We start from the raw sequence: 25,233 nt of genomic DNA, 5'->3' as shown, positions 1-25,233 counted from the left end.
TTTTATTTAGTAGGCTATTAGCAACTAGATAATAATTAAGTATAATAAAATATTTTTAACTATACTTATTTTAAACTTATTAAGTAAATAAAATATAAACTTGGTCAATTTAGAATAATTGAGGAACTTTAAATTTTTTCGAAGATTTCACATACTTAAGTACAGCCTCTGCAGTTTTAGTGCTTGCCGATTACCTACCACCAATAAAAGAACCATAAAATATTTTCTATTGCAAATATTTGATCACCTGCGTCCTACCATCTAGCAAAGGTGGTAAATTCCTACGGTAGGTATTAAACTTCTACTGCGAATGATATCTTAAGAAACATTGGCAACATGGAAACCAGAATGTCTTGCAGAGTATTTGACCGGCCACATCCTACCATCCAGCAAAAGTGATAAGTTCCTATGGTAGAAGAATGACTTCTATTACAAAAGATCTTAAGAAATATTGGCATGGAAATCAGAAGGTCTTACAGAGTAGGTATTTAACCAGCTGCATGCTACCCTCTTGCAAAAATGGTTAGTTCCTGTGGTAGAAATATGACTTACATATATAACAAAAGATCACAAGAAATATTGGCATTCAAGCCAGAATATCTTACTGAGTATTTGACCAGCTATATCCTACCAACTAGCCAGAGTGGTAAGTTCCTATGGTATTCAACTTCTATTGCGAATTATCATAAGAAATATTGGCATGCAAATCAGAATGTCATAAGTAGGTATTTGACCATCGACATCCTACCATTAGCAAAAGTGGTAAGTTCCTAAAGCAGAAAAATGACTTCTATTGCAAATAATCGTAAGGGGTAGGTACCGACGTGGAAATCCCATAGCCTTGCAGAATATTTGACCAGCTACATCCTACCATCTAGTAAAAATGGTAAGTTCTTGTGGTGGGTTCCTTTGATAGAAAAATGACTTCTATTGCAAATGATCGTAAGAAATATCGGCGTGGAAGCCCGAAGGTCCCGCAGAGTACTTGACGAGCTGCATCCTACCATCTGGCAGAAGAACGTGGTAGGCCCCTTTGGTAGATTTCCCTTGTTTAGCTTCTCGGTGGCCGAAGTAGTTGCCACTGTCTTGGTCTCGGACTCTGTAGCCGAACTCATAGTTAGCTGCGTATTGGAGCTGTAAAAAAAAGTAAATAGATAAATAATATATAAAAAGTAAATAGATAAATAATATAAAGTTGTGATAGCCTAGTCGGTAGGACGTCCGCCTTCTGATCGGAGGTCGGGGGTTCGATCTCGGGCACGCACCTCTAACTTTTCGGAGTTATGTGCGTTTTAAATAATTAAATATCATTTGCTTTAACGGTGAAGGAAAACATCGTGAGGAAACCTGCATGCTTGAGAGTTCTCCATAATGTTCCCAAAGGTGTGTGAAGTCTACCAATCCGCACATGGCCAGCGTGGTAGACTATGGCCAAAACCCTTCTCACTATGAGAGGAGACCCGTGCTCTGTAGTAAGCCGGTGATGGGTTGATCATGATGATGAGATAAATAATAAAATCTATTTAGGTATCTAGTTCATCCTAAGGAAGTGATAGCCCAGTGGCTAAGACGTCCGCCTCCTATTCGGGAGGTCAGAGATTCGATCCCGGGCACGCAACGCACCTCTAACTTTTCGTTTGCTTTATTGTTGATGAAAAAGATCGTGAGTAAACCTGCATGCTTGAGAGTTCTCAATAATGTTCTCAAAGGTGTGTGAGGTTGAAGTATGCCAATTTGCACTTGGCCAGCGTGTTGGTCTATGGCCTAAACTCTTGTCATTCAGAGAGGAGAGCCGCCTCAGTAGTAGGCCAGCGATGGGTTGATCATGATGATCTATCTAGTTCATCATTCTAAACTTTCCATTCATCCATGTCTTTAGATAATTATACTAGCTAATGCTCGCGACTTAGTCCGCTAGGACTACACAAATTTGAAACCCCTATTTCACGCCTTACAGGTTGAATTTTTAAAAATCCTTTCTTAGCGGATGCCTACATCATAATAGCTATCTGCATGCCAAATTTCAGCCCGATCCGTCCAGCAGTTTGAGCTGTACGTTGATAGATCAGTCAGTCAGTCTTAAAGCTATAAGTAGAAGACTATGATCTACCTACTATAAGTTAGTATAGAGTACGTAATAGGTAATTCTATAAGGAAACTTTCTTTGAATCACGTTTGTAGGACTTGGGAGATAGGTAGCTATATTTATCTAGCGAGTATCGCAATAGAAAGCGCACGCAAAGTCACGTATTGAATACAATTAAATTGTCTGGGGATCGTGTTTAAATGTCAAAGAGCGGTGATAGCCTAGTACAAGTTAAGAGTTAAGCAGTTGACCTCAGGACCTATTTTAATTAGAGTTGACTTGATGTGATTATATTATATTGACAATTTTTTTTTAATTATTTCTTGGTTAATATATTATAGGTAGATAATTATTATGTGACATGTGATATTATATTATATTATGTGATATGTGACTGTTGAACATTATAATTCTAAAAAAAAAAAGTTATAAAATAGCTTATTAATAATAGATAATAAGAAAATAAATTTTGCATGCCCACTGTATGGTGGATTGTAGCTGTAAATAAACCACTGTAACACCATCATTGTACCTGCAATCGTGCAAATAAATGATTTGATTTGATTTGATTTTGAGGTCGGCGCGTTCGATCCCGGACATGTACCTACTTCTTAATTTTTCGGAGTTATGTGCGTTTGAACTTTGAAGTATTTAAATTATAATCATTATTAAATATTAAACATTAATTTTTTTATTGAGTTTGAAAGGTATAATAAATAATAACAGACAATTCTATTAAATAAACTTAAACCTAAATAAAAAGTAAAAAAAACATAAATAAATTAACCTAAAACCTCATCGAGACCATCGCATAGCGAGACATTGCAACCAAGATGCTGGCAGCAGTCCCCACGTCTCATACCCCGACTGCCATCTCGAACTGTCGCGTACTAGGTATATACTAGTTTCCGCGGATAAGGTATAGTTATAGTGCTTCCAAAACAAGTCCAATCTGAACACTAGGCGTATGACTGCGCAATACATCTCAGCCGGGCTTGTGTATGACCTGCGCAAACCGCCCTGTTGCAACTTCATTTCATTATGTTTTGCGTGACACACAGACCTATTGTTTAGTTATGAAACTGTGTAAAATTAATTAAGTAAATAAATAAAACATCTACCTATGACATTGTTGTTTTTATATACCTAAATCAAATAGTTACCTAAGTACCTACCTACAAAGTGTAGTTATAGATAGAATAGTTACCTCGATTGCTACTTTATCTGTACCAACATACCTATCAGTACCTACCAATAAAACATATTATAGAGAGATAGCCAGCGCGTGCCAGACCTCCGTTATTTTATAAAATCTGAAAGTTTCTCTGCGTATTGTCCCTAACACAAGGAGGAAGACCAGCGACTATGAAGTTTGGATCATGGTGGCTTTGATAGATCTGGTAATAAAAGTGCAAAAAAATCTTATTAAAGTATAAAGTCTTATTTTTTATATTTTCTTCAGAATAGTAATCTCCTAAAGCCGTAAGATCCAAACAAACATCCAAACAGACGTTCCTCCCATTTTTGGGGACAACATGCCGATAAATTTTCAGCTTTTATAAAATAAGCAATGTCTGGCACGAGCTGGCTCTTATTCCAATAGTTAGCTAAGTATCTATAGAATGTAGGTAAACATAGAGTAGGTAGTTACTTCGATCGCTACTTTATCTACCTGTACCAACATACCTACCTACCAATAAAACAGTGAATTACCTTCAAACCAATTCGACATAATGTTAGTTCTGAATATTGCCTTTCCACTACATGCCAATACATGCTAGGCTAGCATGCAACAAATCCATTAGGCAAATATGGTAACCACCTACGAAATATGGTGAAGTAAGAAATGAATTTAATTAGGTATACGCATTAGGCGCTAGGTTGGTGGTTATTAGTACCTACCTAGGTATTTATTCGAATTTCCCTTACCTACCTATTAAACTTTTTTATTCTAGACTAGCTTATGCTCGCGACTTCGTCTGCGTGGACTACTCAAATTTCCTCTCCTCTTAGGAGTTGAATTTTCAAAAATCCTTTCTTAGCGTATGCCTACTACGTCATAATAGCTATCTGCATACAAATTTCAGCCCGACCCGTCAAGTAGTTTAATCTGTGCGTTGATAGATCAGTCAGTCAGTCAGTCAGTCACCTTTTCCATTTAAATATTTAGATTCTTATGAACTTAACTACAAAATCTTTTTCCTATTATTGCTGTGGCGATTATTATGAGATGTCTTATTCTTTTAGTAAGTAAAATAACTTATAAGTTCCAGAAGCGCTCTGGTTTGCGAAGAAGCCACACCACACAAACCCAGCCGAGTCTAATTTAGAAACATACTTTTGCCAATGCCAATAAGTAAAGAGTTTTACCAATAAGTTATTTACGTTTTTTTAATTTTATTTTTCTTTGTTTTGAGGCGGACTCTATATTCTATAGATGTAAAAGGATTCTTGGAATTTTAGAATTTATACCAAAAGACAGAAATAAAACAGACTTTAACTATAAAAATCCGTGTTTTAGTTAATTTCTTACACTTATATAAATACCTACCCGCTACGTATATTAAAATACTTAACAGTTTTAAGTAAGTGCTTCTTTTGTATAATGTTTTAATAAACAAATATTGTGTAAACAATTGCATAAATAACTTAGATAAAACTTAAACTACCCAATAAATTATAATAAATTAATTAACACTGTACAAACGTGAACACTCTTTTTACAGTAGGTACCTACTTAATCAAAATTATTGAAGTTACTTAAATTTTAAAATAAACTAAAAACTAGAAAAAAGTTTATCAATTCAACCATGAAACTTATGTATTTTATTCAAGTTATTTCTCACGTGCCTAAAGGGATTCCTTTTTCTATATTTCCTCGGAAAATGTGGGGTCTTTTTCCCTCTATTTTCTTTCGAAAGCTGGTACACATCTAAATGTTCAATATTTAAGTTATGGTGACCGATTAGCTTCTTTAATTGGGATTGAGTTAACATGTAGACAGGTTCTATTATGTTTGGAAAATTTCCCAATATATTTATAGGTGTCGGTAATTCGAATTTAGGTTGGGGGGATGAAAAAATAGTTGCTGGGGTACCAAGGATAGGTACACCATAAGATGTCGCAGGGGGTGATCCATACAATTGGGGTGGGTTAGAAAAATTCGGACGTCGATAATGACGAACTTTTTTCGAAAAGCTCCCTTTAGATTCTAACTGATAGCTCGAAGAAGGAGGGTAGTTTTGAAAATCATAATCAGGGGAACTGAACTCGTCGTAACTATAGTCATCGTCTTCGTAAAACGATTCGAATTTGTTGTTTGGTCGTTTTTTAATCTGTGGGTAATCGTAATCATCTGTGTAGTCGGTCGCCTCACCGATAGGAAAGTTGGGAGCTACAAAAACGTTGAAATCGCTTACACGTTTCTTGTTTAGCGGATTTAATCTTATAAGGGCTTCGGATGTTGGAGTGTCGGTGTTGTTTGAGCTAATCGTCGCTTGGGTACTCGTTTTTTCATCCTCTAAAAGAAATGGATCGGTTTCTAACTTCGAGCGTTTAGTTCGATTAGATTTTTTATATGTTTCACCTACACTTACAAACCCGTCAGTTAAAGCTTTGTTAGCTTCCGCATTCTTGTTTGAAAGACCCTTATTAATACTTACATTATCGTCTCCGAATGCTGAGGTTTCTGTACCATCTTCTAGTAAATGTTGTACTCCAGTTGGTTCTGCGTTATGGTGTGAATACATTTCACTTTTGCTGTCATCAGCCGTTGGTTTGTAAATAGGTTGATATCCGTATGTTAATGATTCATAATGTGGATCATTTTCTTGCTTGACAAAGTACTCTTCTTTAATATGCTTTGGTCCTCCGCTTATTGTTTGGCTTGCTACTTCAACTTTGTAGTAATTATTACTTTTCGTTGTTGTGGTTTGATCTGGTAATACAGTTGGTTGTATAGGTTGGAGATTAAACGGTTTAATTGCTTTGTTCGGATCCTCTATATCATCTACTTCTTCTGTAATTGGTGTATAATCTTTAACATTAGATTCCGGTCCATACGCACTTGCATATGTGTGTGGTAATTGTGTATACTTTAAATTGTTATCATAATTTTGTTGTGTTGGATCTTTGAGGTAGAAATAAAAGTCTACAGGTACTCCTTTGGTAATGTCTTCAGGATTTTTGTCATTGTTTAATAGAGCATTAAACTCAGTTAGTTGTTCAGTGGGATTCTTGTTTAATAACGAATTGAGAGCTTGTATATCTTGAACTGTTTGTAAAGTATTGACATTATTTGGGAAGGAATATTTTATATCACTAGGAATTGCTGCAGTGTGTAAATTAGTAAGTTCATTCACTTGAACTTGGTTAAAGCCTGCATTGCCATTAGGTTTTATTGCGACCCCCTGCTCGTAACTAGGATTTGGTGATACGTAGACGGTTTTATATTTTTTCGGTTCCAAATTCTGGTGATAATCCCCCGAACCGTAGGATCTATGGTTTCTGTTTCTAACATCTTTGATAACTGCATCAGCTTTGGTGATTTTAGTTGGTTCTAATCCTTGTAAGAATCTCACCTCTCCCCTTCTGGGAAGTTCTTGCCTTTGTTTTTGGACTCTATTTATAGGTGGTAAAGGTTCATTTTGTGCTGTTCTTGATGGGATTTCTGGATTTGGTATGACTCTTTTATTTTGTACTATCCTTTGTCTTATTGGCCGGGTTTGTGTCCTTGTTGGAGTTGGGTTGGTAACAGGGTTATCATGCAAAGATGATTGTTGCTGTTCTATAGCTAGTTGATGATTTTCTTGTGAATCATGGTACGCTTTCATGTAACTGTCTATAATACGGGGTTCTTTCGCCCATCTCTGTAACTGGGCTTTGTGTTGTCTCATTCTTTCCGCATTAAACATTGCTTGTTGGTTGTTTATGTGTATTCTTGCGTTTTGTTTTGAATTGCCAGCTAGAGGGTTACCATAGGGCAGTAAACCTGGGCTACTTGATAATCTTATGGTGTCATCTATCCTGGCTTGTTCGTTGATGCTCTCGAACACGGGTCTGGGGTTTGGTTTTGCTGATGACGTGATATGTATTGTGATAAGTAGTATGATGTGTATAGCATTGATGCGTGCTGGTTTCGCCATTTTATCTGGAAAGAAGGAAATAAAAAATATTAATATCATTAAGCCTGTTTAGTCGGTAAATTGAAATTAGGTCCTACTGGATGAATAAATGCTATTGAAACCACTTCTTACATTTAAACTTAGCTGGAGGGGAAAGGTAATATTAATCACACTAAATCATCATCAGCATCATCATCACTAATTCATCGTCGACCCACTACTGAGAATGGGTCTCCTCTCAGAATGAGAGCCATCGTCCACACCTGGCCAAGTGCAGATTAGCAGATTTGACACACATTATGCAGAACTTTCAGGTCTGCAAGTTCCCTCAAAATGTTTTCTTTCGCCGTTAAAATCCATACTAGTATTATAAATCCGAAAGTGTGTCTGTCTGTCTTTGACGTCCGATTTTGACGAAATTTGGTACAGCGATAGCTTGCATCCCGAGGCCTTGACATATAGGCTTCCCGGAATCTCATCCCGGAAAATCAAAGGGTTCCCATTGGATTTTTTAAAACCTAAATCCACGCGGACGAAGTCGCGGGCATCATCTACTAAATAATATTTAATCGCTTAAACACGCACACCTAATTTTGAAAAGTTCGGTGTAAATAGGCATGTGCCAGGAATCGAACCCCATTCCCTCCGAATAGAAGACAGACATTTTTTTATTAGATTTTATTAAAATAATATTTTTTAATAAAATCCACGAAAAAGGAGGTCGGCGGCCGATTGGCATAAATTACGCATGAATTAATCAAAATAATTGATGATAAATCTTGAATTCCGCTTGCATCTTTGCCTTCTCAACCATTAGATAAGTATTTAAATATTGTAAAAGGTCATCTAAAGTATTTATAGAATAGAATAGAAAGTAAGCAAGTAGGTACAGGTAGGTATATTTTATACTTAAGAAAATATAGGAAGTAACAATAAAATAAATTAACGCGTGTTATACTGTCGTACTGAAAAGTTTTCGCAAGTCATTAAAAAATGTACAGTGCCTATTTAGACGCGTTTTTTGTTGAATAAGTATTACGTAATCTGTGACCGATATGACTTGCATGAATCTTGAAACACTTTCGATGTGTAATAATTTATTTATTATGCACTAGAATCTAGACTTCCCCCCATAGATTTATGTATAATGTTTTAAAAATACTTTTGATTTTACGGGACAAAAGCCTATGTCCGTTCCCGGGATGCAAGCTATCTGTAGTATGTACCTACCTAATTTCGTAAAAAATGGTTTAACGGCTGTAAAATGCTAGCAGACAGACAGACACGCTCCCGCAGAAAAATTTCACAAGACATTTCACCGCGATTAATAGCCTCATCTGGTGACGGAAGGGCTGGCTTATTTTTTGAGCAACGCATCAGGCTGGCTGTCCAGCGCAGAAACTCAGCCATAGTAATTAGATAAGTTGAAAATATGGAACCCTAAAAACAAACTTGTATAAGAAAATATCACTCTCGATGTTCCTTAGCCAAAGATACTGCAAGCTCAATGACTCTGACTTTCACTATCACATACGAACGAGTTTGCATGTCCGTCCGTCCGATAATAATATATCCCATAGCCACCATAAGTAACACTCTTTCCTAGGGAGTAGACATAGCCCTCCTACACATCACTCCATATAGTCATCATAATGATCAACGCGCCGGCGGCCCACTACTGAGTCAAAGTCAAATAAATCATTTATAAAAATTGGGTACTATTATACACTTTTGGATTAAGTGAGCACGGGTCTCCTCTCAGAATGAGAAGAGTTTAGTTTGCCACGCCTGGCCAAATGCGGATTGACAGATTTCACGCACCTTTGAAAACATTATGGAGAACTCTTAGGGATGCCGGTTTGCTCACGATGTTTTCCTTCATCGTTAAATCAAGTAATATTTAATTACTAAAAACGAGATTCCCCAACCTCCCGAACTATGTAAAGATCGCTATTGAGCCTCCAGACAAGGGATCATAAAAATAAATTGTTCAAATATAGGTAAGGCCTCTTGTTTTACATAAAAACTTCTAGCATTTCTGTTAAAACCTAAAAAATTAGCGCAGTCCAAAACTACGAATGCAGATAATAATCTACATTTCGCTAATTCAATAGACTCTCTGGCTCAGTTGGCCCTGTACTTTGGCAAAGAGCAATAATACTTATGACTTCTCTACCTTGAGGGGACCGGTCTCGTTGATGCTGTAATCTACGTAAATACTAAATAGAGACATTGAATTTATTGGAGTTTCCTGTATTTTCTATTAATTAACCAGTTTGAAGTATTTTCATAGTGCAAGTAAAGAGTTGCGGCATGCACTTTTTATAGCTGAATACTTGTGCGTGCGGGTTCTATAAGTACTAGAGTACTGCAATAATTAGCTATATGTAATAGGGATTAGGTACTAGTTAGTTTAGTATCTTTAAAATTTCCATAAGTTTCTTAGCAATATTGTTATCTTAAATAATATATACAAGGAAAAGGTGACTGACTGACTGACTGACTGATCTATCAACGCACAGCTCAAACTACTAGACGGATCGGGCTGAAAATTGGCACGCAGATAGCTATTATGACGTAGGCATATCGACGACCTCCCTGGCGCAGTGGTAAGCGCTGTGGTCTTATTAGTGGGAGGTCCCGGGTTCGATTCCTGGCAGGGATTTGGAGTTTTATAATTTCTAAATTTCTGGTCTGGTCTGGTGGGAGGCTTCGGCCGTGGCTGGTTACCACCCTACCGGCAAAGCCGTACCGCCAAGCGATTTAGCGTTCCGGTACGATGCCGTGTAGAAACCAAAGGGGCATGGGCTTATTAAAAACTGCCATACCCGTTCCTGGTTAGCCCGCTACCATCTTAGACTGCATCGTCACTTACCACCAGGTGAGATTGCAGTCAAGGGCTAACCTGTATCTGAATAAAAAAAAAAATAGGCATCCGCTAAGAAAGGATTTTTGAAAATTCAACCCCTAACGGGGTGAAATGGGGGTTTGAAATTTGTGTAGTCCACGCGGACGAAGTCGCGAGCATAAGCTAGTGTATATTATTATTACAGTCCAAAAGCGTATCGGTGTACAGTTAGCTTTATTCAGAGCTATTTACAGTCAATTATTCTACATTCAATGTCACAGCCTAAGTTCCGATATAAGCTGTAGTTATGTCAACAAACACGACTGTGAATTGCAATTCGTGCCATTAGTGAATATAATTATAATAATCATGTTTATTTATAGTTAGTAAACATTTTAACATTTAGATATTTGGCTTATGTGTAGTTCAGCGCGGAAATGCAGCCAGTATTCTTGGCACCATTCCACGCGGGCATGATGCTTCAACAAGGGATTGAATAATCCCCTGTTGAAGTACCTACGCACCCACGCACCCACGCACCCACGCACCCACGCACCCACGCACCCACGCACCCACGCACCCACGCACCCACGCACCGCACCGACCTGTCGGTAGAGTACTGTAAACCTGTAGGGCGATTGTCTAAAGCCTGCATCAATCATTATTACAATCTCAATTGTTATAATAATAATTATAATAATAATATAATTTTTTTTTTATAAATTTATCGCTTGTTTGGGATGCAACTTGTGTAGACACTTTAGCTGCATCCCACATTCAGGCGACCTCCTCTATGGCGGGTGCAGCGGCCATCAGCGCCGAACAGGCCAAGAGGCGGAAATATGAAAACCTCGATGGGAGCTTCGTATTCGTGCCTTTTGGTGTGGAGACCTTGGGGCCGTGGGGCCCGGGGGCTCGAGCTCTTTTTGAAGAAATTGCGAAAAGAGTTATCAAGTCAACCGGGGACCCGAGAGCTGGCAGCTACCTTGGTCAAAGAATTAGTTTGGCCATCCAAAGGGGTAATGCTGCCAGCATCTTGGGTACAATGCCTCGCTGCGGTGGTCTCGATGAGGTTTTAGATTTAATTTAATTTATTTTAGTTTTAATTTAATGTTGTTTTTTTTAGATTTAAGTTTATTAATAGTTTATTTAATAAATTTGAAATTATTGTATTTAGACAAGAAATAAAAACTTAAGATAATAAATTTATTTAAGACATTATTTAATAGGAAGATACAAAAAACAAAAATACCAAACTTATTCTAGAACATAATAAAAATTACAAATCGAAAATATCATCTAAACCACCGCAACGAGGCAGGGTGCTGGGAACGCTGGCAGCGTTACCTCGTTGAATGGGCAGACTAATATGCTGACCGAGGTAACTGCCAGCTATAATATAATAATAATAGTTTTTTTATTTTCAGGCATAAAAAAACCCATATACACATTTACAAATTACAATAAAATAAAAATTTACATTATGATTGGCTGGATTTGTGCTATTCTTGTTGCAACAAATCATTGTAGCCAATAGTGAGCGAGCGCCAACCAATCAGAGGTGAGGTCAGCTACAATGTCACGATCGCAATCACCTCTGATTGGTTGGCGCTCGCTCACTATTGGCTACAATGCATTGTTGCAACAAGAATCGCACAAATTCAGCCAATCACAACAATAGGCTAGTTGACACTTTTTTTAAGTTGGTCTTAAATGGTTAATATTTGTCCTATTAGATCAAAAAAAATTAACACTATATTTTTTTGCGCCCTAAAAACCGTAAAACTTTAATTTAAAAATATATTTTTCTTAGAAACCTAAAAACACTGTCGGCCATGTTTGACCGATAGATTATCTTTGCTCTGACGTCATGCATTTGTAAACAACAGCATAACCTCCCAAAGTTTAATAAACATGACTTCTATACTAGTTTACATGAAAAATATAGTAAATATCGTTATTGTATCATCCGAGAATGTAAAAACGCATCGATAAAGACCACAGGAAAGTTGTGGATTAGAGTGCCCAGTGAAATAAATATACGTAACACGCGAAGACTTGCTTAAAGGGATCCTATATGACTAACGACTTCAACCCAAATTTATTTTTACAAAGATCACTTTGTTGTAAGTCTTACTTAATAACTTATTCAATTTATAAAGAGAAAACGATATTTTTTTACGTTTACTATGAGTTTTTAGAAATATATAAAAACTAGCTTATGCTCGTGACTTCGCCCGCGTGGACTTCATATATTTCAAACCCACTCAGGGGTGGAATTTCAAAAAATCTTTTCCTAGTGGATACCTTCTCTTTACCTACAAAGAACACACCCAATAAATTTCATGTATCTAGGACCAGCTGTTTAGATGTTTAGGCTGTGCGTTGATATATAAGTTAGTCAGGACTTTAAATTTTATATATATGGATACTACGTTAGTCTCCGCGTGACATAGAGATGACATTTCTTTGTTTACATATTTGACGTCACATCATGGCTGACAGCGTTTTCTGCGTTTCAAATAAAAATATAAACTGTATTTTTTAAAATTGGATTTATATATCCATCCTGCGTTTTTAATAATTGTTATTGATATATTTCGTTGTCTTAAGCAAAATACTATAATAAATAATCATTTATTGGATGAAATTAGATATGAGTCAAGTAGCCTATTGAGATAGGTAGTAATAATGATTGATGCAGGCTGATTCTTCATGCAAGCACCCGTTACCCTTAATCACTAGAATAGACTTGGCTGTAACTGCTTTTTAGGGCTCCGTAGCCGAATGGCAAAAAACGGAACCCTTATAGATTCATCATGTCCGTCCGTATGTCACTGCCACTTTTCTCCGAAACTATAAGAGATATACTGTTGAAACTTGGTAAGTAGATTTATTCTATGAACCGCATTAAGATTTTTACACAAAAATAGAAAAAAAAACAATAAATTTTGGGGTTCCCCATACTTAAAATTGAAACTGAAAATTTTTTTTTTTCATCAAACCCATATTATGTGTACCCCAACCCATCTATGGATAGGTTTTTAAAAATGATATTGAGGTTTTTAATATCATTTGTTTCTGAACTGTTTGCGCGAGAGACACTTCCAAAGTAATAAAATGTGCCCCCCCCCCCGTAACTTCTAAAATAAGAGAACGATAAAACTAAAAAAAAAACTTGATGTACATTACCATGCAAACTTCCACCGAAAATTGGTTTGAACGAGATCTAGTATAGTTTTTGATTTATCGTGCAAAATGTCGATAAAATACGATTGTACTACGGAACCCTCAGTGCGCGAGTCTGATTCGCACTTGGCCGGTATTATACCGGTATGCGGCCGCACCAATTTCACGCCTATATGCCATCTATATGCAAAATCAGTATGTAATTCAGTATGTGAATACTTGATTGGTTGCATTTTAAAAACAAAATATGCATTAATAAGGTAGTTACTTAACTAATTAATGATTACGAATCATAATCACACAGGTAGAATATACAAGGTAACTGTTATCTGTCAAACAAACTTCAAAACATTACCGTTAGATTAATTAACAAGATGTATCAAACAAAACACGTTATTAGCAGTTAATAACGTATTCCGTGGAACTAAGATAAATAAAGATACCGATTTAAATGAACTCTCGGTGCGCCAAATAACAATAAAACAGTAAAAAAACCAACGTGAGAGGCAATTTTATCATTAAGCCTATTGTGATTATGTAAGAGAGGTACAGACAGTGCGTTCTGTCTTTCAAATATTATCTAAGTATACCTTAAGCTGTGATAGCCTAGTGGTTAGGACGTCCGCCTTCTAATCGGCGGTCGGGGGTTCGATTATAATATTATAAAGGGAACCCTTGAGCAAAATTTCAGGTTAGGTACTTTTTATAGAGACGTAAAAAAAAGATTACAGAAATCTTTTAATCTATCAGTGAGTAGGAACTTTCCTTTTTCTAGAGACGTACAAAAAAGTAACTAATTAAATTTTGAAAACGTGTTTGCATAAAAGAAGCCTGACAAATGTAAGTGTGTACTTGGCTTAAAGTTATCCCCGAGGTTAAGTTTTTTATTACATTTGGCATAGGTAGGTATACACCTTGTATACTATACCTAATAATTCGTGCCTATTGTGATTGTATTGTCCGTGAATATTACCAACAACTAGTTAAAAAAATGACAATAAGTATTCTCAGTAATATAAGTGTAACATGATAGCTTTAATTAATACAATTAACTACTATTAGGTATAAAACTAGGTTAGGCTATAATTAGGTACTCAAAAGAAAAAAAGAAAAAGGAAAAACTAAAAAAATACATGCTGTCCAGCGCGGAAATGCAGCCAGTATTCTTGGCACCATTAAAGATAGTTTATTTAACAAAATATTTTTTAACTTTTCTATTTGCCCATAAAACCGTGTTTTTAAATACTTAATTTGAGTTAAGAATTACGATATACTTAACTTAAAATCGTAAAGATTAAGTTGAGATGAAGTGAAATCGATAAGAAAATAATAAAAATTAGTGAAATCGTACCGACTTTCTTTAGATATTTATTTATGAAACAACTGTATCAGTAGATTTAAGATAATTAAGATGGTATGCAAAAAAAATGTCACCCACATTTTATTTATTTTACGACATTGACCTAAAGCGGCACACACTAATTTAATTTAAATTTTGTCGTTTCATGCGGTAAATTATTCGTATATAATTTATATAATGAACTAGCTTATCCCCGCAACTTCGTCTGCGTGGACTACACAAATTTCAAACCCCTATTCCCCCTAATACCCCTTAGGGGTTCAATTTTCAAAAATCGTTTCTTAACGGACCTTTACGTCATAATAGCAGCTATTTACAATCTACATCAGCCCGATCCGTCCAACGGTTTGAGCTGTGCGTTGATAGATCATTCATCTAAGGATCAGTCACTCAGACAAGAAAAGTCTTTTTTAGGGTTCCGTACCTCAAAAGGAAAAACGGAACCCTTATAGGATCACTTTATCTGTCTGTCTGTTTGTCTGTCTGTCTGTCAAGAAACCTACAGGGTTCTTCCCGTTGACCTAGAATCATGAAATTTGGCAGGTAGGTAGGTCTTATAGCAGACATTAGGGGAAAAATCTGAAAACCGTGAATTTGTGGTTACATCACACAAAAAAATTAAGTTGTGGTCATGAACTAAAATTAGTATTTTCAATATTTGAAGTAAGCTAACTATATCAAGTGGGGTATCATATGAAAGGGCTTTATCTGTGGATTCTAAAACAGATTTTTATTTATTTTTAAGTATCATAGTTTTTAAACTATCGTGTAAAATATCGAAAAAATAGGACTTTTGTACGGAACCCTCGTTGCGCGAGCCTGACTCGCACTTGACCGGTTTTTTTCAAACCAAATCAAATCAAATATTCTTTATTGCACATGTGCAATGTATATACAGATGCTACAGTTATTAAAGTTTCACCACAAATAGCCATGTTATGGCATGCGAAAAAATAAAATCTAAAAACATATAAAACATTTTTAAAATAATAATATGTATAGATAATAATAAAATTGCATATTTAATTTAATAATATAATATATCACTCGCTAAGTAGGTTATGTTGTGAAAGAAGAGATTAAGTAGAGATAAATGTGTAGGATTATGATTGAACTACAGGCTTTTTGGCCTCGGCAAGTTTTATTAGCGTAGTGGTTAGAAGTGTGAGAATATAGGATTCGAGTGGTCGTAGGTTCGAATCTCGGTGAAAACGCGCGGATTTATTTTAATTGGTACACCATCGTTGCACTCTTGAACTACCTTTAAACAAGTCGGAACTAAAACGACTGGTTTCTGGTGGAAGGCTTCGGCCGTGCCTAGTTACCACCCTGTCGGCGAAGCCGGGCCGCCAAGCGTTTTAGCTATCCGGTACGATGCCGTGTAGAAACCAAAAGGGCATGGGTTCAATAAAAACTGCCATACCCCTTCCAGGTTAGCCCGCTTCCATCGTAGACTGCATCATCACTTACCACCAGGTGAGATTACAGTCAAGGGCTAACTTTTTTTTTTTTTTTTTTTTTTTTATTATACAGAAGGGGGAAATCCTCATGGACACCCCAATTGGGTAGTGCCGGACTCTTACCGGCTAAAAACCCCTTCTGTCTCCCTGTTGGCCGTGTGCCCGCCTCTCAGCCTAAACACGGCAACATTGTTGTCTATATTATTTTTACTGTTTATTTTGTTTTTTGTCTACGTCTCTCTTCTTCTTCTTTAGAACCTATTATTTTTTCCAAAAAGCCTGCAACAAGCATCCATATGTCCTCATGCTCTATCATTTTGTGCACTAAATTATTGACACATATAGCCCCTATTTTAGAAATGAGGTCTTTCCTCTCTATGTCCCAGTTTACGCAGTGAAACATTGTGTGTTCTGCATTATCGATTTCGTTGCAGTACATGCACGTGGCATCATGTCGTCTTCCGATTCCTGCAAGGAAATCCATAAAAACTCCGTCTCCTGAAAAACATTGCGTCAGACGGTAGGTCATTCGGCCATGTTTCCTTCTGGTCCACTTTTCCAGGTTGGGGATGAGCTGGTGCGTCCATCGGCCTTTAGTCGACTTGTTCCATTCATCTTGCCATCTCGCGAGCGTTAGGTCCTCAGAAAGTCCTGTCATTTCAGAGTTCTTTCTGTTTCTTTTTTCCGTTCTTTCTAGAGCGAGTAGATGAATGGGCGTTAAGTTTGCCAAAACCAGCACTGCATCCGTGGATATGGTTTTATAGGCAGAGCAAACTCGTAATGCCAACATACGTTGCGCTTTGAGGACTCTTTTTTTGTGCACAGCGAAGCTCATTGCAGGTTCCCAGATAGGTGCCGCATACAAAACTATAGACTGATTAGCCATAGCAAGCGTCCTTCTTTTCTTATCACTTGGGCCTTTTGTGTTAAGGAGTAGCTTACACAGAGCTCCTGCGGTCCTAGAAGCCTTATCACAGACTGTTTTGATATGGAGGCCGTAATTAAGTTTTGAGTCTAACTTGACACCTAGGTAAGTTACACTAGATGACGGGGCTACCATAGTTCCATCGCAGTCAAAGTGTATACGGTGAGCATTTTTCCTTCTGTTAAATATGACTGCCTCAGTTTTCTCTGGTGCAATTTCAAGTTGATTCTGCCGCATCCATAAAACTACAGCATGCAGCGTCTCATTCGCCTTGACCACCATCTCGTGTGCATCTGTTGCAGTTACCGAGATCGCTAAATCGTCCGCGTAGCAAACCAGCTTGACTCCTTCCGGTGTTTCAATGTTCATCACGTCATCGTAAAGGACATTCCACAAAGTGGGTCCTAATACAGATCCTTGTGGAACCCCACCAGTTACCTCTGCCCTAACCTTGCGTTCTAGTAGAATGTACCGGTTCGTCAAATAATCTATGATCACATTGAGTACGTATTCATTGATCTTTCGAGATTTCAGCTTCTTTATAATAATAGCCCAAGCAGCTGTGTTAAAAGCATTTCGAACGTCAACGAGTATGAGGGAGTTCCATTGGTTATTTGCTTTGGCTTTTTTGGCTGCTAGGACTACCTCATCGATAGCATCAATAGTAGTTCTCCCGGGTATAAAGCCGTGCTGATTTTTATTTAGCCCTCCACTTTTTTCTAGCTCCTGTGTCAGTCGGGTATTTAACAGCCTTTCATACGTTTTTGCTATGACATTTATTAAACAGATAGGCCTGTACTTTGTCTGCTCGTTATGGGATTTTTTGGGCTTCTCTATCAATACAAGCTTTGCAACTTTCCAATTGTCAGGGAAACTTCCATGTTTCATTAAATCATTGAACACACATGTAAAGTAATCCACGTTATTGGATATTGCTGCCTTCACAACTTCCGGTGGTAACATATCTGGGCCGGGTGCCTTTTTTATTTTGATTTTCTTGGCGCTGTCTTTTGTTTCTTCAAAAGTAAAAGCAATATCTTCGAAATTCCTGTCCTCGGCCATTTCTTTACGCAGAACATCTGTACGCTCTGAGGTTATGAACAAGCTTTCAAAGATTTCTCGTTTTTGTTCTAGCGATAAGCAGGTCTTTGGATTTGGAATTTGCATTTGGCTTTTTACGATTCTATATGCATCGCCATATATATCATATTCAAGGCCTTTGCACAGATCTTCCCATGCTTTGGCTTTAGATGCTGCTATGGTTTTCTTAAGCTCTTTTTTGGAGATCTTGTACTCTTCTTTCAGTCTCTCTCTATCAGTTGGTTCATTAGATTTTTGAAATTTTCTTCTTTTTCGTCTTGTTTCTTTAATCTTTGTTTGAACTGTTTCACTCCACCAGTATGGTAGCTTAAAATCATCGTCGCATCTCACGCGGGGTGTACTTTCTTTATATGCCTTATCGAAAGCTCTTTCGCATAGCTCCCTATTAACCTCTTTGTTTCCTATCTCACTTCTAAAAACTGTGTTAAATATTTCCAGGTTTGTCTTTCCGTAAATATACTTAGAATTGTTCGCTTCTGTAGTCTTTTGTATTGTTGTCAGAATGAATTTATGATCGCTCATTGATTCATCTTCTATAACAGACCACGTTACTTTTCCCTTTTTTGTGTTTCCGCTGATAATCGTTACATCTATGAAGGATTTTCCATTATGTCGAACACAGGTGGGTAGTTTTCCATCATTTAGAATAACTAAATCTAGCCTGTTAATCCATTCTAGAAGCTCTTCTCCTTTCTTGTTTGTTAGTGTTCCACCCCAACTGGGATGTTTAGCATTCAGGTCTCCTGTGATTATTATTCTTTTATCTTTTGTCTGCACCTCTGTTATATCCTGTTGAATCATATTAAGATAATTTTTAAAATCCTCTAGCGTGCATTTATTAGGGCTCATATATATACTATATAGTGCAATATCCGCTGTTTCTATGCAAACGTAGCAATCAGATGAACGGTAAGTCCTAACATGATATTTATTGCTAAAGTTTATGATCATTGTATCTCCGGTTGAGTCAGTATAACTGTGTTTTCCTTTAGCCTTATGCATAGTTGTATTTGGTTCACTGATAGCAATGAAGTCACATTTCCTCTCGGCTGCTACTATGTTAGCCATATCATGTGCGCTTACACTCCTGTTTGTATTTATTTGGAGGACCGTGAATGTACCGATTCTTCTTCCCTGCGGCCTGTATCTTTCCTCGCTAATCTGAGAGCTTTTTGAAAAGCTTTGCATTTACCACTTCCAGCTGCGTGATCATGCTGATCGCAGTGTGGGCAGAATGCTTCTTCATTGCAGTCTTTTGCTATATGGTCGTTTCCAGTGCATTTACGGCACTTTTTGCTCCTGTCTTCTTCCTTGCATTGGGTGGCCTTATGGTTATAGCCCCAGCAGCGGTAGCATCTTAGTACTTCTATCCTTTCCTCTACATAGCATATATTCAGTCCACATCTTAGTTTCTGCTTGTCTAGTATTCTCGTACAGTCTGACTCTTCCATCCATATGGTGGCTATTTTGTTTCCATTCTTCATTGGACGTAGCCCTTTAACTTCTAGCTGTTCTTGGTTACAGATTAAGTTTGTATTTATTATTGCTTCTCTGATGTCTTCTTCTTCTGCAGTTGCATCTACATCTTTGATATGCAAAATTTTTCTGTTAACCTTATTATGCACCGCCATGTTGCAATTCTCCTTAAGTCCGTTTATGACCTTATCCTTGTCCGCATTTTCCGAGATCTTAACCAAAACTTTCCCTGAGTTTGTTTTTCTAACTCCTGTTATGTACTCAAGAGCATCGCTGTCCTTAAGACCTTCTTTTAGTTTTCTAACTGTGTCTGCATAAGTAGCTGCTTTGTCTTCAATTACTATAATGTTATTTTGTATGTCATTTTTCTTCTTTTCTTTGTAGCTGTTCTTTTTCTTATTTGTTCTCAGATTTACTTTGATATTTGTTTCATGGAAGGTGACTTCCAGTATTTTCCTCATATTTTCTGCTCCAATTGATTGGGGGGAAACTACAGTTATCTCCCGTTTTTCATAGTTTTCACAAATTTTCCTTAGTTCCTGGCACAGGTGAAAAATATCACGTTGAGTTTTGCCATTTTTTTGTGTAGGGTCATAGAAAAAACCAGTGATATTTTTTTCTTTCGTGTGGTTGCCATCACTTGTCTTATATGTATTGCGCTGCGTGACAGTTGTATATTTTCCTCCATCGCATTCGATCTTTTCTCCCTCTGTGAGTTCTGGATGCCTATTAAGGATCCTTTTCCCCATCCTCGTCTGCCTTTCCTTGCTTTCATCGCAAAAGTATACTACATTCTCAGGCAAATCTCTGAACGGGTCTCCATGATTTATCTGAACATTTTTAAAACCATCTTCAGTCCAGTCTTGGTCAACAACCTGCGCAAATTCCTCATAATTATTTACTTTTGAACCTGTAAGGTTAAACTTGTCTTTCTTTTCATTACATGTGCAACCGCATTCTTTGCTATTTTCTATGTCTTTGAATCTGTTTTCATATAGTATCCTTAGTTCTTGTAATTCGTTTTCCAACTTAGTATATCTGCACTCTTGCGCCTCTCTATACTCTTTTAACTCTTTCTGTAGTTCTTGAATTTTATATGTGTCATGTTTATATCTCGTAGTCACCTGTTTAACCAAGCTTGTTATTTCCAGTGCAAACTTCTTTACTTCTTTGTGTACATTTTTGTTGCCTCTTATAAAATTATTAAGTTCTTCTGTCCTTGATTTTAATTTAATCAGTTCTATTGATGGTTGAATTTCTTCAAGCTTTAGCGCAATAGGGCTCGACAGTTTCTTCCTTTTCTTCGGACGATCGTCTGACGTTGGAGTCTCTTTTTTATTCATACTATTTAGTTCTTCAGTATCCTTAGGTTGTTTTTCTTCTGGCGACTGATAACTTTGAAGCTTTTCAGTTGCAGGTGGGGTTCTTCTGATAGAATCTTTCCTTGCAAACGGATCTATTAGCTGTTCCAGTTTTTCCTGTCTGTCGTTCTCCGTGTTTAAATTGTCTTGTGTTAAAACTTCTTCTGAAAAGCGATAGTTGCCCTCCCCAGATACGGTAGGGCTGACTGAACTAGGTTCAGTGTGGGATTCTCCGCAGGGTAAACCAGCTGCGGTACCCACCTGGGGTACATTAACTTTACCATTCGCTTCCATTTTTGGCTGAGCTACAGCTTGCTTTTTCTGTCGGGGTGAAGTCCCCTAGGCCGCGTCTTACAGGACCAAAGGCACGCCCATGCCTACTGGTTTTGGTTCGCGCCGGGTATTTGATTTCCCCAGTACCACCCATATCTGGGAGGCATTCCCCTATCCACCACCCAGGGGACGCGCCCGATGGGAGACCCAGCAACTCCACACGGGGGACGGCTAACTTGTATCTGAATAATAAAAAGAAACGATGAAATCCAATATGTTCAGGCATTTAGAATTTGTGGTGGATTAAAACACTGAATGATAGTCACCTGACTCATTTGACATTTATTTTTAATCCATTGAAGGTTTTCTACGAAAAATTATTTTAATGTCACTCAGTGAAGCAGCAATGTACAGCCAACCAATGTCAAATGTGCTGGGTGACTATCATTCATCGTTAGACTGAGTTAGCGAATCATCCCACTGAGGGGTTCGAATCAGAAACGTTGGGCAAAAACGTTTCGAGTAGATTGGATGTCGACCATGGAACCCTAAGGGTGCCGGTCCACTGAAGCGGAGCGGAGCGGAGATGTATATAGTTGACCAATCAGAGTTTTGTCAGTTTACCGACATCCGGATTGGTCAGCTCAACACATCTCCGCTCCGTTTCAGTGGACAGGCACCTTAAAATGCAGATCCTGGTTAAATTATCAGTAACATTATGGGACCAGAATTCGGTAATAAAAAAATCAACAGTCAACTTGAATCGGAATTCGAGTGAAATGTTTTAAATCCGGAAACCGCTCACGTCCCAACATTACATTATATAACACCAAATAACAGTTACATGTTATATAAGCCACGTGTCATATGTCATCCATTTTTTATTTACCAGCGGAATAAATTACTTTAACCGACAAAGTTATAACCACGGAATTCAGATTAAGCATAGAAGAGGCTCGCTCGGAGCTTATCTCAGATGTCCAGTGGAACATCAGTGCTTGTTAAAGTAAAAACAGACGCATTTGCAAAGGTTTGAATCTTAGACATAGTACTGCGTGATTTAAACCCGCACTTAAGTAATGAGTATCCGTGATTTAAGTAGTCTATTTAAACACGGAGCGACAAATGTATTATTTATCGCCCTCGCTAATGTCGAGCTATAAATTAATCATGCCGTAAAAATGTATCTGTATAATAAATTTTTTGACGATGTAAAAATGAACTAAGTACTTAATTGATCTATAAAGTAGTAGGTAGGTACGTTATTCTTGTGACATAAGCTAACATATATTTTTGTATCCCAGAACCTGTATTTGTGCGCCCAGGTCTTCTCAGACCTGGGCGCGTTTGGAACCATCGTAGCTTTAGTTTTAAGTTTGCGTAATAATTATCACCACTATATCTTACAAATCCAACATCTGACTATCAAAAAGAGTAATTTATTACCTATTTTGAATAAATAATTTAACTTTGACTTTGTATGCACAGCGCGTACGCAATAATTATAGTAAGTATTTCTTTCATAAAATTATTTTTGTTTGACCTGTTATAACTGGCGACACTGCCTGTTTCGGTTTTAATATTATTAGAATTCTGTGGTGGTACCTATCGTTGTACCGTTTGACTCTTGTTTCGTGGTGATTCTTTCACTATATCAAAAGTAATAATTATTATGGTATCCTATAAAAGTATAATGATAACAACCGGTGACGCAGCAGCACAAAAAAACCCAAAGATTATAAGAAGAAGTTCAGTTCTATAGCATTGTCTACAACCGCACCGCGCGCCACCGTAAGGAATTTCACCCTCACCACCTGGGTGTCTGGTGCACTTCGACCGTCCGTTGTGCCAGATCCTTCTTTCCACGCACATGCAAACTGTGGAACCAACTCCCATCGGAGTGCTCCCACTAGATTACAACATGGGCTTATTCAAAGGATCAACAAATTCCTAAAACGCCGGCAACGCATCGGCGGTTCCTCTGGTGTTGCAAATGTTCATGGGCGGCGGTAATCACTTAACATCAGGTGACCCGACCCGCCTGCTCGTTTGCTCGCTATCTCTATTAAAAAAAATGTTTATACGAAGCCATCGCTGGCTGCTCGTTTCACTGGCAGCCAGCTAGCTACGTTATCCCTGAATGTTATAGGCTTTTATTATATCAACCATTAAATTATATCAAGGGACGAAGTCACGGGCAAAAGCTAGTAAATAAGTAAATATATAGTATTATTGACATTCAAGCTCGCCAAGTAAATGCCTATGTTATAGGTTTATCTATCTACATAACAGGTCACAGCGTTCAAGGAACGCCACTTTCGTTCGTAAACTTTAGCATTAATGAGTTCTTCAGCCCACTACTGTAGGTATAAATAGTTACTAGTACATATAATATAGTATATAGTACAGTCACAGAATATATGGTACAGTTTTTATTTTTTATTCGATACAAATTCCTAAAAGGCCGGCAACGCATCGGCGGTTCCTCTGGTGCTGCAAATGTTCATGGGCGGCGGTAATCACTTAACATCAGGTGACCCGCCTGCTCGTTTGCTCGCTATATCTATTTAAAAAAAAAACCCCTGACTCGTTTATCTGTACGTGAAAACTGTCGTAACTAGTAACTATCATCATCATCAGCAAGCGATCGCCGGCTCATTAGCACGGATCTCCTCTCAGAATGAGTATGGTCTGACCATAGTCTACCACGCTGGCTAGGTATGCAGGTTTCCTCACGATGTTTTCCTTCACCGTTAAAGCACGTAATACTTAATGACTTGAAATGCGCATAACTCCGAAAAGTTAAGAGTTGCGTGCCAGGAATTGAGTCCCAGACCTCCTGACATCTTAACAAGCTTTAAAAAATCTAAAGAAAAAATAGTAAGTACATAATTATTATTAAAGCTCACCTTAATTTTTCATCCAAGCAACACAAAGAAAAATACATATAAATAAGTAACCTTAATTCAACTTTAAAAAAGTTTGAAACACATAAGACACTAAAAACACAAAATATATCGAAAAACACACGCATAAATAAATACACTACACGTCTACACAGCAAGGCATGGTCAAGTTTTGTGTAAAGTGCCGTATGTTTACTCGATGTGGTGGGACTTTGCTAATGGGAGCTTCGAGAGGACGTTCTAAACAGCTGGTTAGAAAAAATAAAAATAATGGTATGATAGCGTTGTGGTTAAGACGTCCGCCTCCTATTTGGGAAGTCGGAGGTTCGATCCCGGGCACCTCTAACTTTTCGGAGTTATGTGCATTTTATTAAGCAATTTTATTTCGAAAAGGGTTATCCGTTATCGAGTCAACCGGGGACCCAAGAGCTGGCAGCAGAATTAGTTTGGCCATACAAAGGGGTAATGCCACCTGCCAGCATCTTGGGTACAATGTCTCGCTGCGGTGGTCTCGATGTGACCAACGCAGTGCAACCTCTGTGACGTCTGGATTTCAAACGGGTCGTTCATTAGTATCAAGAAAAAAATATATAAAAACGCATCAATCACGTGTCAAGCACGTAAAAAAAAAATGAAAAAAAAAAGCAAAAATCTACGTACTTCAAAGTCTACGTCTCGGAACCACTTTTAAAGTGCGACAAGGCTATCTTGGCGCGTGGCGAAAATCGGAACTAATGTTGCCGTCAAGTGTCCCCTTTGTAGTTAGGGAGGCGAGGTAGCTAAATGGCGTAATTCAACGGCGCCGTCGAGACCTATTAAAATCGAAAGATAAAATAATTTCGAAAAGAAAAGCTCGTATGGTAAAAACCATTTTTATTGTTCTTGTTTGAATAGTCTAAGCCTTTGTTCTCCAACAGCGCCCGCTGTCAATGCCACTCAAGTGCCAAGAGAGCATTGTCGCCACTGTCGCACTGTAAAATAGTATTTTTGACATGACAGTTGACACAGAGCAAATATGGCGAGTGCGTTCTCAAGATGTATGCACCTATTTAAAAGTTTTTATGTAAATGTATATTATAGCACAGATAAGTGTGTGCCTAGAGATTAAGTCACCCACTCTGCTTC

At 37.6% G+C, this 25,233-nt stretch overlaps 1 protein-coding gene across 1 annotated transcript; it reads right to left on the bottom strand.

Annotated features, from left to right (window-relative positions):
* Nucleotides 1-75: 75 nt before the first annotated feature.
* LOC117993819 (uncharacterized) lies at nucleotides 76-24,263 on the bottom strand. Its single transcript, XM_034981687.2, has 3 exons — nucleotides 24,112-24,263; nucleotides 5,749-7,235; nucleotides 76-1,134 (listed from the first exon to the last, which is right to left on the bottom strand). Exons 2-3 carry the CDS (start codon nucleotides 7,228-7,230, stop codon nucleotides 928-930), a joined length of 1,689 nt encoding a protein of 562 aa, XP_034837578.1. The 5' UTR covers nucleotides 7,231-7,235; nucleotides 24,112-24,263; the 3' UTR covers nucleotides 76-927.
* Between the last annotated feature and the right edge of the window lie 970 nt (nucleotides 24,264-25,233).

This window comes from Maniola hyperantus, chromosome 25, assembly GCF_902806685.2.
Source record: "Maniola hyperantus chromosome 25, iAphHyp1.2, whole genome shotgun sequence".
Lineage (NCBI taxonomy): Eukaryota > Metazoa > Arthropoda > Insecta > Lepidoptera > Nymphalidae > Maniola > Maniola hyperantus.
The sequence above is the reverse complement of the archived record's forward strand: the minus strand, read 5'-3'. Positions and strand labels throughout refer to the sequence as shown.

Bases quoted from the DNA above. Each gene is read 5' to 3' on its own strand.
- LOC117993819 (XM_034981687.2), bottom strand. From the start codon at position 7,230: ATGGCGAAACCAGCACGCATCAATGCTATACACATCATACTACTTATC. The intron at 1,135-5,748 runs GTAAGTATTAAT...TTTTTTTTACAG, and splicing joins CAGCATTCGGAGACGATAAT to CTCCAATACGCAGCTAACTA.